This window comes from Eubalaena glacialis, chromosome X, assembly GCF_028564815.1.
Source record: "Eubalaena glacialis isolate mEubGla1 chromosome X, mEubGla1.1.hap2.+ XY, whole genome shotgun sequence".
NCBI classification, from domain to species: domain Eukaryota; kingdom Metazoa; phylum Chordata; class Mammalia; order Artiodactyla; family Balaenidae; genus Eubalaena; species Eubalaena glacialis.
Window position 1 is genome coordinate 135,701,896 of NC_083736.1, and position 15,386 is coordinate 135,717,281.

The 15,386-nt window shown below is 44.1% G+C and overlaps 1 protein-coding gene across 1 annotated transcript in view; it reads right to left on the reverse strand.

Moving 5' to 3' along the window:
• Window positions 1-15,386, reverse strand: part of GABRA3 (gamma-aminobutyric acid type A receptor subunit alpha3) — a 146,712-nt gene that overhangs the window by 14,110 nt on the left and 117,216 nt on the right. Inside the window, exons 7-8 of the mRNA XM_061177800.1 lie at window positions 5,104-5,256; window positions 1,042-1,253 (exon numbers count right to left, since the gene is read on the reverse strand). Coding sequence (XP_061033783.1) covers window positions 1,042-1,253; window positions 5,104-5,256 — 365 coding nt within the window. The remainder of the gene's footprint in view (window positions 1-1,041; window positions 1,254-5,103; window positions 5,257-15,386) is intronic.

Consider the following 15,386-nt stretch of genomic DNA (forward strand, 5'->3'; position numbering starts at 1 on the left):
ATAAATAGTTAAAATCTATTCTAAAATTTTTCCAACTCACCAGTCTATATTCTATGGAATCTATTCCTCCGGTTTGAAAAGTCTTCATTATGTTTTCTCTTCTCCATGATTCTTCAAAGAGTACTAGAATGGTTCTGGGACCATATCTGCCAGTTCTTTTTAGCATCTTGGGTTAGTCTTCATCTAGAGCTAGAGATCTGAACTCTTTTAAAGCAGCCAAGGACAACAATCTTGATTTCACTGTATTCATGTTTTTATTTTTACCAATTCCAGGTGGTTTACTGGCATTTTTTCTCTCTTTTTTCTTCCTTCCCATCCACTAATCCAATTAACATTTATTCAGCTTTTACTATGAGTCAGATGCTGTGCAAGGATACTAGCTAGTTAGAAAGAATGCAGACAAGCTCCTGCCCTCAAGAAGTTCAGTCTAGTGAGGAAGCAGACAAATAACTCTAATACAAATAAATGCTCTTAATATCATGAGCACCCTCCCCCCACCCCAAGAAAAGCTAAAGCTATCTGCATGATTCTGGAAATATTCTATGGAGAAAATAGCACTTCATCTGGGTCTTAAAGACTAAGCAGGTCTTTATCAGGCAGGAAAATAAGAAAAGAACATTCCAGGTAGAGAGTAAAAAATAAGCAAAGACATAGAAGGAACGATGATCACTTTTGTTTGATGGTAATGGGAACATACTGGAAAAGTGAGGGGCAGAAGTGGCCCTAGAGACTGTTTTCTGGGTTGAAGATAAAGTCCACTCTTCTGGGTACAACAGGTTCCCCTTGGGTTCAGCAGTATCACACTTAGGTTTGATCCCTCACCGCAAGACATCAGCCCTCCATGATACCTACCCTCTTTTCTTTGCCCCCAGCAAACACTCCACACTGCCAAGAAGCACTCCAGTTGAGAATTGGATTGATGACCCCAGTGAATAGCACACAGCCCTGGCCAGTTCCCACAGGCTGCAGGCTGCCCACTCCTGGTTCCAATACAGTTCTCTCAGGGAGTGCTTCCCAGCCCCCACCCTTCCTGTATCTTACCTTCATTTCCAGGGCCTCTGGCACCTTCTTGCCTTCCCAAGCCCAACTCCGCTTTGTGAAGTAGTTGACAGTGGCAAATTCAATCAGCGCAGAAAATACAAAGGCATAACAGACGGCTATGAACCAATCCATGGCCGTCGCATATGCCACTTTAGGTAAGGAGTTTCTGGCACTGATACTCAAGGTGGTCATGGTGAGAACAGTGGTGACACCTGGGGAGAGAGAGAATGAGAACCAGCTGCCAGTGAAAGACATTTAGAGCATATCTGATGATATCACCAACTTCCTACTTGAAAGAAGGAGCTACACCCCACCCAAAATGGCCCCTTTAAAGTAAAAAACAGAGAATGTCAAAACAGAATGGTTCTACCTAGTAACCACCCCATCCCAATTATCACAGGAATAGGAATCTCCAGTATAGCACTTAAAAGTTGTCCTCTAACCTCTGCTTAAACATTTCCATTGAAAAGTAGGTAACCTATTTCATTGTAAGAGAGCTTTCTAATTAGAAAAATCTACCTTATGAACTGAAACCTGCCTTTCTCTAACTCCTGACCCACTGACTGATCTCAGAGCTCTCTCTGGCGACACAAGAAAGAAAAGTCTGCTTCTTCATTTCTGGGACAGGACTTCAGAGAGTTGGAGAGGGTGGCCATAGTTCCTTGTGTGTCTGTTCATCTCCAGAACATGGCCAGTTCCTTCTTTCATTTCTCCTCCTTCCCCATTCTGGTAGTTATCTTCTGAACAGACCAGAACTGAGCCCAAGACTCAGGACATGGTCTGAGCTTAGTAGGAGTTTCATTTCCCTTATTGTGGACACTATTCTCCTAATAACACAAAAAACTATTGTGGAAAATTGTTCTTCAGCTGCATCACAGTCTAGGTCCTATTGAATTTGTGAACAACCAAAACTATTCTAACATCTGTTTCTTATGAGTTTTTGCCAAACCACAGCATGCTCTTAAATGGATTGATTATTTTTCTTGGTGGCGTTTATTAACCTAAATTTAAGGCTTTCTTTTATTCACTTTTAAATTCTATTAAAAAATTCATTTCTAATCTGTTCATATATTAGATATACATATGAGCTATATAGTGTTGTGGTTAACAATATGAGCTTTAGAGTCAAACTGAAATAGACTCAAATTCTGGCAATCCCACTTACTTGTAATATGACCTTGAACGAGGTGTTTTACCCCTCTAAGTTTTGTCATGTGTAAAATGTGTGTGATGATACCAGACTCAGAGATTTGTTGGGGAATCAAATGAGATAGATGATGTTCATAAAGCCCACAGCACAATATCTGGCACAGAGTACTCACTCAATAAATAGCAGCTTCTATAATTAACATTACTCTTATTTTTACTGTTGTTATTAACAATAATATTGCCATAATTATATAAATAATTATAGTAGTCTAATTATAATCACATTTTAACAATAATAACTGTTAGCAGTTATTACTCTAGTCTTGAATATCTACACTAGAAGTAGGAAGTCCTCAGTTCTGCCACTTACTTGCTTTGTATCTTGGGCAATTTCCTTAATCTCTCCTTGCCTTTTTCTCCCCATCTATGAATATTCCCTACTGTCTCCCCCAGAATTTTGATGGTGCAGTTGTGTACCCAAAATCATCCAGAATTGAGGAAGAAGGAATAGCCAGAACCTCTTTCTGATTCTTCAAGAAGATGGGGAATGTGACCTTCATGAGCCTGGGTCAAGTAGGGCATGCAAGGTAGTCCTAATGGGGTGAGAGATGTTGCACAGAGAAGCAAGCAGATATGGCCTATTAACTATTAACTCTACCCAGAGAGACAGCCATGTGTGCTGCAGCCTCTGGACCCTCCTTTCATATCTTGATTCCTTGAGTACCTTACTTACATATTTACTATATAAATGAAAATCCAGACTGGAAAAGACTTAATACAGTTTCAGTAGACAGATCCTAAAGGAGCTCCTTTGCACAAACTAGGCAGAGAGTTAAAAAAAACACATTTTAAGCCCTGTCAGGAATTAGCCATACAGCTAGCACCTCATAACAAACTATCTGAATTTGTAGCCTGGTAAATTCTGAGAATGGATCTAAGGCTCAGTAACCCTCTGATCACACTGAGCAAGAAGTGATTCACAGAAGAAACAAGTTATCTCATTTATGGTTATCAGCAAATGCAATTGTCCACACTGGAACATTCATAGCAGTGCCAAAGCATGGATGGAGGGAACTATATTGCAACACAAGTATTTATGTGCCATATCTCAGTAGAGATGTTTAGAACTCTAGTCTCTAAGGCTTAATTAAAACTGTCATCTTGTGAAGAGCTCTTAGCTAGTCAGAGCTGGTAGGACCCTCAATCAAGCATTTGGTGCACTTCATGGATGGACAAAGAGGTTTGGCATTTTAAAAGAGATCCAGGCCTGCCACCCAGTGCTTCTCTTTCAAGACTCTTCTACAAAGTCTTTTTGTGACTGCCCTCCTCACTTCCTTTGAGCACTTCTAAAAGTCTAATATGCTTCTTTGATAATGAATGTCTGTCCCACTCAACTAAAGTTGCTTGAGATAATGCAAGATAATCTCCCTATCTCAAAATCCTTAACTTAGCTCAAATCTGTAAAGTCCTTCTTGCCATATAAGCTAACATTCACAAGTTCCAGAGATTAGGACATGGGTATCATTGGGGGCCATTATTAAGCCTACCACAGTCCTAGTTCTAACCCTTAATTTTACTCAGGCTAAAAGTCTTTCTTGTGTAACCTTAAAACTCAAATTCTTATCTACCAAGACTAGTAGTCCATCCATCCATCCATTTTCCTGCTACAACAGTATAAGCTCATGTGATTAACATTCCAGTTTTCACTTCCTTCTTCCATTTGGGCCACTGAGTATTTTCTTTCATTTCTTATGAGTTCAGATATTAAAAAAGAGTGTTTTCTATATTTTATCTGCTTTTTTTAGGATTTTGTAGAGGAAGATTTTTCAGGGTATCTAGTTTGTAATATTTCCAAAAATTGGGCATCTTTAATCTACTCCTATATAGATTCTGCTCCCCCAACTCCACTAGAACTGTTCTTTTCAAATCACTAGCAACCAAGCATATCATGATACCCAACAGTTTTTATCTGCATTTTACCTAAACACACAGAATTCACCCCAGAGGATTATTCCCTTCTTCTTGAAACACTCACCTCTCTTGACTTCCATGATATCACACCCTTCTAATTTTTTTTCTTTTTTCTTACTTTACAGGTTATTATTTCTCTTCCTCCACTACTGTCTCCTCTTCTACCTGACCTACAATGCTTCTTCTTTCTGAAAAAACATCATTTACTCTCTAACTACACAGTAAAGCTTCAGGATATCAGTAGGAAATATCGGTAGAAAAGTCTTCTTTGTGAGTACTCAGTGTATCCAAGTATATGGAGACAGTTTAGTAGATTAAAAGAGTTAATTAATGTTTATCTCCTTAAAAAAATCTTACAGTGGGAAAAACAGGCAGAAAATGTTTTATGTGCTTTAAGTCTCCTAGGGAAAAGTGCTAATGACATGCAAATCTCTTCCTAGACAACAGTAAATTCATATTGAAGAAAATTTCTCTAATTGTAGGTACTATTGTAAAAACCTTCAAACTCTGTGTAGCTCTTACTGAATATCAGATAATTCATACTTTCAAAAAGGCTAGAGGAGAAGCAGCAAAGTCAGATGGTCCTATAAAAAAAAATGGGTCATAAGAAAGCCCCAATCTACTTCTCTGTTGTCAGCTTAGTTTCCCACTCTTCACTTTCTCCAGCTCTGCCCACTAATTTCCTCTCCTTTTCACTGACGGCTCCATCCCTCTCCAGCTCCTAAAGCAAACCTGACTGAGACAGGAAGCATTTCAGTAAATCTTAATACTCCAACACTCTTATTTCCACTGCCTTTTAAGAATTCAGTTGCTAGAAACACCAAGATCCAGTGACTTAGTTACTAATGCTGGGCTCAGGTGTTCCTCACATTCACTCCAGTAATGGTTCTTCCACCTTCCTCACCCCTGCCCCTGCCCCATTCTCCATAAAACAACACTCACCAAAGACCGTGCGGGCAGGGACAGACTCTCTGTTGAGCCAGAAAGACACTTGTGACAGAATGACAGTCATGATACATGGCAAGTAGGTCTGGATCACAAAGTAGCCAATTTTTCGCTTGAGATGGAAGTGGGTTGTCATGACGACATATTCTCCTGGAGAGTAAAATTAGACATTATGCAGCCAAATAAACATTGTTGGATCAAGGTGGGCCCCAATTCAGTTCACAAAGCTCCTTAACCTTATACTCAAAACAAGACATTGCAGCACCTCTCAGGTCCACATAACCAGATCTCTTTAATAATCATGAAGTAGTACAGAGGTGGGTTTTTTTTTTTTTTTTTTTGGTGAAAATGTTACCAAACGCAAGTCCGTGTGCCCAATGCACAGTGAGGCCAAACAATACTGAAACACATCGGAGTCTGGAGCAGAGAAAGGATCATTGCAGGGCCATACAAGGAGATGGGTAGTTCATGCCTTAAAAAACCCCAAACTCCCCAAAGGCTTTCAGCAAAGCTCTTTTAAAGGCCACGTGAGGGAGGGGCGTGGTTAGTTGTTACAAACTTCTTAGTGTTGGATCCTTTGTTCTTGTAGCTGTCCACCTAGGTCACGTTGTTACCGAATGCAAGTCTGTGTGCCCAATGCACAGTGAGGCCAAACAATACGAAAACATTGGAGTTTGGAGCAGAGAAAGGATTATTGCAGGGCCATGGGTGAGATGGTCATGTTACCAAAATGTTACCAAACGCAAGTCCGTGTGCCCAATGCATAGTGAGGCCAAACAATACTGAAACACATCGGAGGCTGGAGCAGAGAAAGGATTATTGCAGGGCCATGCAAGGAGATGGGTGGCTCACACCTTAAAAACCCCGAACTCCCCAAAAGCTTTCCACAAAGCCCTTTTATAGGAAAGGTGAGGGAGGGATGTGGTTAGTTGTTGCAAATTTCTTGGTGTCAGATCCTTTGTTCTTGAGGTCAGGTCATGGTCAGGTCATGATGTTCCTGTAAACCTCCACCAAAATAAATGTTATTCTCTGTTCTGACAAGAAAAGGAAGGGGAGGCATTTATTTCAGTCTCCATGCCTCCTTGCAGCTTTTAACAAATCCCATAAGCAAAGCAATGTCATTACCGCTCAATTTACTTGTTCAAGGTTCCAAGGCTCCGAGGTCAGGTCCTAGCTAAGAGGAGGGTGTACTGTGCAGGCCGGTCACCCTGTCTGGGAATGTTCATCCAGCACCAAGTCTGGGTCCTCCCACCAGTGCCCAGGCCCAGCTGAAAAGGCAGATCTCAGCTGGTGCTGCCCTCAGGGCCAGGTCCCCAGACCCCACCCAGCCATCATCACTGACAGAGCCAGGCGCCTAGGACCCAGCTGGCCCTCAGGCTTTTATTTAAACTGGAGAGAATCTGACGCTTCCATGGACTGCGACGAATGGAGACTGCCACCACTATTACGTTGCTGAGGTGGGGATGGGGGAGAGGTTCACTGCTCCTTCAAGGCCTGAGCCTGGCCAGTGGGCAGCGGTAGAGGGGGCTCTGGAGCTCTGTGGGACACAGCTCTCAGCCTGTCCCCAGGCCCCCCAGCTTACCTGCCAGGACCCCCAGCTCACCCACCACCCCGAGGCCAGAAAGCCTGGAGGGCCTGGGGAGAAGGCCGCCATCCACACTCTCACCACACTCTCTGACTCGAGGACCCCTGCGAGCTGACTGTTGGATGAGTGGGCCGTCTGACCCCTGTGGCAAGGGTCTCATGCTAACCACTGCGCACCTGCCCTGCCCTTGTTACATCCTAGGAGGGCACTGCAGGGGCGTGGACAGCAGCCGAGCTGAGGGGTTCACACCATCCAGTAGCAGATGCCTGGCATGTGGGTGGGCAGAGGCCGGCATCTTGGGCCCCAGGCCCGGGCACCAAATGTCCCCTGCACTGGCGTGGAGGGACCATTTAGGGAGTGTCAAATCCTGTATCCTAGTGCGGTAGCCCCGGCCAGACCGTCTGTCCAGGCTTCCACTGCCCCACCTCGGGGAGGGCTTGGTAGGAGCAGACAGGCCAGGCAGCTGCATTATTTCCTCCGGGGCCATTTCCTGTCCTCCCTGACCTTGGGGAGGGCAAACACCCCAGCTTCCTGGCCTCCCCTTGCTGCCAGAGGCGCCCCCACAACGCCTGTGCTGGGGCCTTGCACATCAGATGCGATGAGCAACCACCCCTATTACAAGGTCACAATGTTCCAGCCGTAGCACCTTCAACTGGCATTTCATGCCAGCAGAGGTTCTCCCAAATTCACAGTCACAACATTGCCATCTCCACCGGTCTGCTGGTCTACCTGTCAGTGTGCCTGCCTGGAGACCTGAAACACCCCAGACTCAGACTCACCCAAGGCGACAAGCTGCAATGTGTGTGTGTGCCTGAGGCTGCTACAGCGCACTGCTCCTCCAGGCCTTGGGTGGCAACTGCTGGGGCAAAAGGGGAGAGCGCATAAACGAGGCCGGTCCTGAGGACAATGACCCAGGGAAACTGCCACTGTGGGGACCACTGTGACACTGACTGTTGGTGGAATGGGACCATTAGTGTGCCTGCACTGTCCCTATTACAAAAATATATGCTTAACAGTGTACCAACACAGCTTGCTCAGAGCAATTTTGACACGAGTTCCTTCAAATATATTAATGTCCTCATGTAAATAATAATGAAAAATAATCTCTTCTATAGCATTTGCTATGTAACATTCTTAAAGTATTTAATCTTCACAACAACCCTATGAGGTCGGTACTATTGTTATACTCATTTATGGGTCAATAAACTGAGGCAAAGAGAGACTGAGCAATTTGCAGAAGATTACCCAGCTAGTAAGTAGTAGAGCCTGAATTCAACTCCAGATGGGTTGGCTCCACAGGTTATACTTTCTAACCACTACGCTCTGCTGTTTGAATGGATTTATTGGGTTACAACCTAAAGTTCACATAGCAGAATATGGGCTGGCCTACATCACCCCTCTTCAAAATAAGAATGAACACATGTTAAGCTCTTACTATATACCAAACAACTTTGAGTGTTTTTGGAGTATTAACTTTATACCCTCCCATCAACTCTGTAATCCAATAGTTAATTATCAGTTAATTATAATTATCAAATTATGCTGGATTTGTCAGCAGCATTTTACACATTGAGCACTCCATCCTCCTGGAATGAATCTCTCCACCAAACTTCTAGGCCATGTTGCTCTTCTGGTTTCCCTCCTACATCATGACCTGTCCAATATCCTTTGCTGGTTTCTTTAAATTCTCAACATTTGAGATTGTCATGACTCAGTACTCTTTTCTGTCTCACTCCCCTGGTATTCTTATCCAGGCCTGTATCTTTAAATAATATCTTCAACTTTGATAATGCCCCAATGTATATTTTCTGCCTGGGCTTCCTGCTTGTTATGGGTTGAACTATGTCTCCTGGAAAGATATGGTGAATTCGTAACCCTGAATACCTCAAAATGTGACCTTCTTTAGAAAGAGGCTTGTTGCAGATATAACTAGTTAAGACGAGGTCATACTGGAGTAGGATGGGACCTAATACACTATGACTGATGCTCTCTTTTCAAAAGAAGAGAGAGACACAAGGAGATGTGTGATGACAGAGGCAGAGACTGTAATAGGGGTGGGGCAGGTACGAGCTATAGCAGCCCTGCTCAGCCATTGGTTGGTGTCACAGTGGGTCCCTCCCCCAAGCTAGCAACCGTTAGCAATCAACTGTCAACAAACTACCATTAGTGGTCCCGCTCAACCATTGGTTGTTATTCCTTGCTCCAACAACTGATCTCCTGATTTACTGGCCTGTCGTGTGGCAAGCAGAATGAGCTTGGGCTTGGTAACAAATTTTTGGCAAAGCTAGCCAGGAGCCTTGCTGTTTGTGGCCAGCCAGCCCAGGTTGGGGAATTTTCAGGTAAGGCCCTAGCAGCTGCTGGGTCCACTTGTCCTGAGGATCTTCCCTTCAAAATTCCCTGAAGTGGCACCAGCTGCCCCAGCGCTTGGCAGTTGAAGCAAGGAACCAACATTTGGGAGCCGATGGGCTCCATATAGTAGGGTAAGTACAACCGGGAACATTTTCCCCTCTCAATTTGGGCTTTTGCTCTAAGGGACAAGCCAATTTGTTCATTTGATTGGGGTACCCTGTTGGAGAGGGGAATCGCTGTTGGACTCTACCTGATTTGTGAACTGTTTCATTTGCTTTTGTTTTGTGTTCATTTGCTTTTGTTTTGTGTTCATTTATGATGGAATCTGTTTGTGCCTTTGGTATTGGAATTTGCCTGTGCTTTTTGTGTTTTGTTGTTCTTGAACTTATAAATATGGTAAATACTCCATCTGTCCCTAAGGAAAGCCCTTTGGGGTGTATCTTAAATAAATGGGCAAAATATAGCTATGGGCCTATGATTAAGGAAGAGATGATATTCTATTGTAATAGTGTGTGGTCCCAATATACGTTAGGATCAGGAGAGCGATGGCCCTTGAATGGCTCACTTAATTATTATACAAAATTGCTTTGTGAAAGAGCATGTAAAAATGATGAGATTCCATATGTAGAAGCATTTATGCTATTGCATCAGGAGGAAAAGAAGTCAGATAGCTGCCACCTTATGGTACAGCTGTCTGAAAGGAAAACTAAGGGAAAACCTGTTCTACAAAAGGGAGAGGGAGAAAGTGAGAGTGAGGACATGTTATTTCAAAACTTAAAACCCCTTCTGGCCAACCTGGCTCCTCCACTGGCCGAGCAGACTGCAACAGCAGTTGTTCCGACAGCCCCCATGCCACCAACATATTCACGGACCCCTGTTTCCCCTACTTATGGGGATCAATTAGAAGTTTCTATGTTAACCCTCGGGGCACAGGGGCCTGGTTTGGTGTCACCATCTAAGACCCAACAGGGCACCCAATTTGGACTGGGAGCCACTTTCGGAGCAAGGCAATTTCCCTTGTGCCAATATCCCATAGGAAGCCTTAATGCAGATGGCCAACCAACTGTGTTTCTATGGATGCACAAGCCATTCGCAACTTCAGATTTGTTTAATTGGAAAAACCATAACCCTACATACCAAGAGGACCCCCTCCATATGACTGAACTTCTCATTTCTATCTTTGCCATTCACCATCCCTCTTGGGCAGACATTCACACTCCTATGAATATGATGCTTACTGGGGATGAAAGAAGGATGGTTGTTGACAAGGCTAGAGAGGAATCACACCAGCTCCATCTACCAGATCCAGATGAAGCTCCAGAAGCAAATCTGGCAGTTCCTATTGCTGAGCCTGACTGGGATCCTAATAATGGGGGCATGCCACTTCTAGAATATTATAGGAGATGTGTCTTAGTGAGTCTTAGAAAGGGAGTGCCTAGGCAAAAGAGCTTAGACAAAATTCAGGAGATACACCAAAAACCAAATGAGGATCCATCAGAATTTCTAGAAAGAATTTATCAAGTTTGTAGGTGCTACACTGATGCAGACCCTGAGGTCCCCCAAAATATGAGAATGGTAAATGTGACATTCACTGGGCAAAGTGCCCCAGGTATAAGAAGAAAATTACAAGTTTGATGGTGCACTTGGAATGAACCCTTCTCAATTGGTAGATGTTGCTTTTAACGTGTTCAACAACAGGGCACAACGACAGAAGCAAGAGGATGCAAGACGGAACGCCACTTTGCTGGCAGCAGCATTGGATTTCCGGAAGGCTACTAACCCAGAGAGAGGTAAGCCACCACTGGGGAGAGAACAATGCGCTTACTGCAAGGAGGAAGGGCATTGGAAAAAAGATTGCCCTAGGCTGAAGAATAAGAAAGAAAACAATAAAAGAAAGATAGGAGCCTCTCATATGGTAGAAAGGGAGGAGCACTCTGATAATGAATGAAGAGGCCCGGGGTTCCCTTGGACTTGAGGCGTCCAATTCCAATTTCCCCACAGGAGCCCCAGGTAACTTTGACAGTGGGGGCCAAGTTGATTGACTTTCTGATAGATACAGGTGCAACGTACTCTGTGGTAAACATCAAGGTGGCACAGAAAACATCTCAATCCATCCTGGTCACAGGAGTTTCTGGAGAAGTACAAAATCGTTTTCTTACAACCTCTAGAATGCCAATTAGGGGACCTCACTCTGAAACACAGTTTCTTATATATGCCAGTATGTCCAATCACTCTTCTGGGCCGAGATCTCCTTTGTAAATTAAATGCTCTAGTAACTTAACTTTTTCGCCAGGACAGCTTGACATCAGGGTCCCACCGCAGTACGCTATAAGCCTACAGATGGCACTTATGGATGCCCCAGAAAAGGAGACAGAGCTCTTTCCCCCTGAGGTCTATGAAAAAGTGAGGCCAGAAGTGTGGACTGATGGCACCCCAGGGAAGGCCCAAAACGCATGGCCAATACAAATCCCATTGAAAAGGGATGCTGGGACACCTAATCTAAAACAATACCCTCTGAGGCAAGAGGCCCAAAAGGGAATTCAGCCAATTCTCGAAAAGTTTTTGAAAATAGGACTGAATAAACCTTGCAGGTCCCCATATAACAGCCTTATTTTCCTGGTCAAAAAGCCAAACTCAGCAGAGTATTGCTTTGTCCAAGACTTGAGGGCCATTAATGAAATAGTCCAAGATTTGCACCCTGTGGTACCTAATCCATACACTCTGCTTACAACTATTCTTGGAGAATACAGCTGGTTCTCAGTTTTGGACTTGAAGGATGCTTTTTTCTGCATTCCTATTGCAGAAGAATCACAGCAACTGTTTGTTTTTGAATGGCAGGACCCAGAAACACAGGTAGTCTAACAGTATTGTTGGACAGTCCTGTCTCAAGGATTTAAGAATTCCCCTACCTTGTTTGGGGAAATGTTGGCTAGGGACCTTAGAAACTTAATATTGGATGAAGGACTTTTACTCCAATATGTGGACAATTTGCTTATAGCAGGCCCTACATATGATAAGTGTCTACAAAATACCATTAGAACCCTAAACTATTTGGCCAATTGTGGATATAAGGTCTCCCAGAAAAAAGCCCAAATATGTAAGCAACAAGTCACGTATCTGGGCTTTGTCCTTTCCCAAGGACAGTGGGGTCTTTTGACTAATAGAAAACGGGAAATTGCAGGCTTAGGAACACTCAAGACTTGCCGACAACTGAGGGGGTTTCTGGGAATGGCAGGGTTCTGTCAGGTTTGGATCCCGAACTATGGGCTCATAGTAAAGCCCCTCTGTGAGGCTTTAAAGGGACATGATTTTGAGCCCCTTACTTGGACTACAGAATGGCAAACAGCCTTTGAAACAATAAAAACAAAGTCAGTCTCAGCCCTGGTTTTGGGACAACCAGACTTAAAGAAACCTTTCAAATTGTATGTCCATGAGAGATAAGGCATAAGTCTTGGGGTGTTAATTCAAACTCCGGGGACTAGCCCTCAACTTGTTGCCTGCTTCTCAAGACAGACTAGAACAGACTGTTAAGGGATGACCCCTCTGCCTTCGAGCTGTAGCAGCTACTTGTGACATATTTCAGGAAGCTGAGAAGTTTACCCTGGGGCAACCCACCACTGTGTATGTCCCTCACCATGTCCTTTCTTTACTGGAGCAGAAAGGGGGCTATTGGCTGACTTCTGGGAGAATGGGAAAGTCCAAGCCATTTTCCTGGATAATCCCAACATAAGACTTCAGGTCACTTCAGCCCTAAATCCAGCCACATTGCTCCCAATTGATGTTGCACAATCCCCAGAGCACGACTGCCTACACGTCATCAAGCTAGTGTATTCTAGCAGACCTTGGCTGAGCCAGATATGGAATTGTTCACCGATGGAAGCAGCTTCATGGACGAAGGTAGGTGTTGCACTAGGTATGTGATGGCAACCCTTGAAAGGATTGTTGAAGCAAAAGCCCTGCCCCCAGGGAGCTCAGCTCGGAAGGCAGAAATCATTGCTCTGACAAGAGCCCTGCTCCTCCCTAAAGGGAAGCAAGTAAATATATACACAGACTCTCACTATGCATTCTCTGTGGTGCATGCTCACGGGGCGATCTGGAAAGAAAGGGGGCTTCTCACTTCAAACAATAAAGACATAAAACATGCTTCTGAAATCCTGTCACTATTAGAAGCAGTCCATAAGCCCTCACAAGTGGCTGTAATGCACTGCCCAGGCCACCAGAAGGGTGAGACTCATATAATAAAGGGCAGTCAGTTAGCTGACCAAGCTGCAAAGAAAGCAGCAAAGGAATGGGGTTAACAATCCATGATATGGTCACTTCTCCCACAGATCGACTTGTCAAAATATCAGCCAGTGTATTCAGGAAAGGAGAAGCAGAGAGCCAAAGAATGGGGATTCACTCTTGATCACACCTCACTTGGCTAGAAATGTAAAGTACAAGGAATTGTTTTGATTCCTGAGGCCCTCTTGGACACTGTGCTGCAGCACATTCATAATAGTACCCATTACGGGAGAGATGCCACCTTACAACAGATTCAAAGATATATAATGGGGCCTAACCTACAAAGGGCCATCCAGCAAGTCACTCAAAATTGCATGATTTATGCTAAAAATAACACAAAAACTGCTGTCAGACTTCCCCAGATGGGGACTCAGCACAGAGGAACCTACCCCACCGAGGACTGGCAAATAGACTTTACTCAAATGCCTCGAGCCACAGGAAATTTCAGGTACCTGCTAGTATTTATGGAAACTTTTTCAGGATGGGTGGAGGCATATCCCACCAGGACAGAAAAAGCCTCCAAAGTGGTTAGAGCCCTCCTTAAGGACATTATCCCCTGATTTGGAGTGCCTAACTCCCTTCAAAGTGATAATGGACCTGCTTTTGTCTCTAGCATAACCCAACAAGTGTCTAAAGCACTGCAAATGAATTGGAAGCTACATTCATCCTGGAGACTACAATCAACAGGAAAAAACCGAGAAAATGAATTATACACTAAAAAGGAGCATTGCTAAAATATGTCAAGAGACTAATTTAACTTGGGATAAGGCCTTGCCAGTGCCCTGCTATGGATCAGAGTGGCTCCCAGAAGCAGGCGTAAATTAGGCCCCTTTGAAATATTGTATGGTAGGCCATTCCAGGTGTCTGCCCGGGTGGGAGAATCTATAAATGCTCTGAAAGATCTAGCAGTTGCCAATTATGTTAAAGCTCTGGGCACTATACTAACCTCTCTTCATGAGTTTGTTGTCAGCAGGTGTGCCTATCCAACTGAGGTAACGTTACATCCTTTCCGGCCCAGAAACTGAGTCCTCCTTAAAACCTGGAGGGAACAAGGGACTGAGCACCAGCTGACCGCAAGGTGGACAGGACCACATGTGGTATTACTTACCACACAGTCATCTGTCAAGTTAGCTGGAGTAAAGCCATGGATTCATCACACTCGGGTTAAACCAGCACCACTGTCATCAGAAAATGACCCAACTCCTGAGAGGCCTAGAGAGCAATGGGTTTATGAACCCTTAGAAGACTTAAGGTTGCTCTTCAAAAAGAATAAGTATTGAGATTAAAATTTCTTTGTAGAAGGAATTTCATCAGGTTCAAATAGTTGTAGATAAAAAGAATTGTATTGCTTACTAACATTTTTAAGGAATATTCTCGACCCAAAGCTGATCAATTCCATTTCACAATCACCCCCTCATCTCCCCTGTTCAGTGGGAAGTAGCCAGAAAAATCGTCACCCCTTTTCCCACAAGATTTTGGAATGGACATTGACAGTGGGGAATTGTAATAGTGGTGGGGCAGGCGTGAGCTATAGCAGCCCCGCTCAGCCATTGGTCAGTGTTGCAGTGGGCCCCTCCCCCAGGCGAGCAACTGTCAATGAGTGACCCGTCAGTGGTCCCGCTCAGTCATTGGTCAGCACTACAGTGGACCCCTCTCCCTCCCCCTCTTCTGTATAAAAGGAGCCTCCAGAAGGAACCAACCCAGCCAGCACCTTGGCTTCAGACTTCTAGCCTCCAGAACTAGGAGACATAAATCTCTGTTGTTTGAAGCCATTCAGTTTATGGTACTTTGATATGGCAAACCTAGGGTTCCCTATAATGCTCTACACCTATATATTTCATTACCCATTAGATATCACCACTTGGGGATCTAATAGGTATCTTGACCTCACATGTCCAAATCTTAGCTCTTACTATCTCCATTTCCTACCCCCTCCAATCTATCCCTTCCAACAGATTTTCCTATCTCAGTAAATGGTAGTTCTCAGGAGCACAAATCAAAATTCTTCAAAATCTTTAACATCATCGACTGCTCCCTCTCCCTCCCTCGTGCATGTTTCCATGTG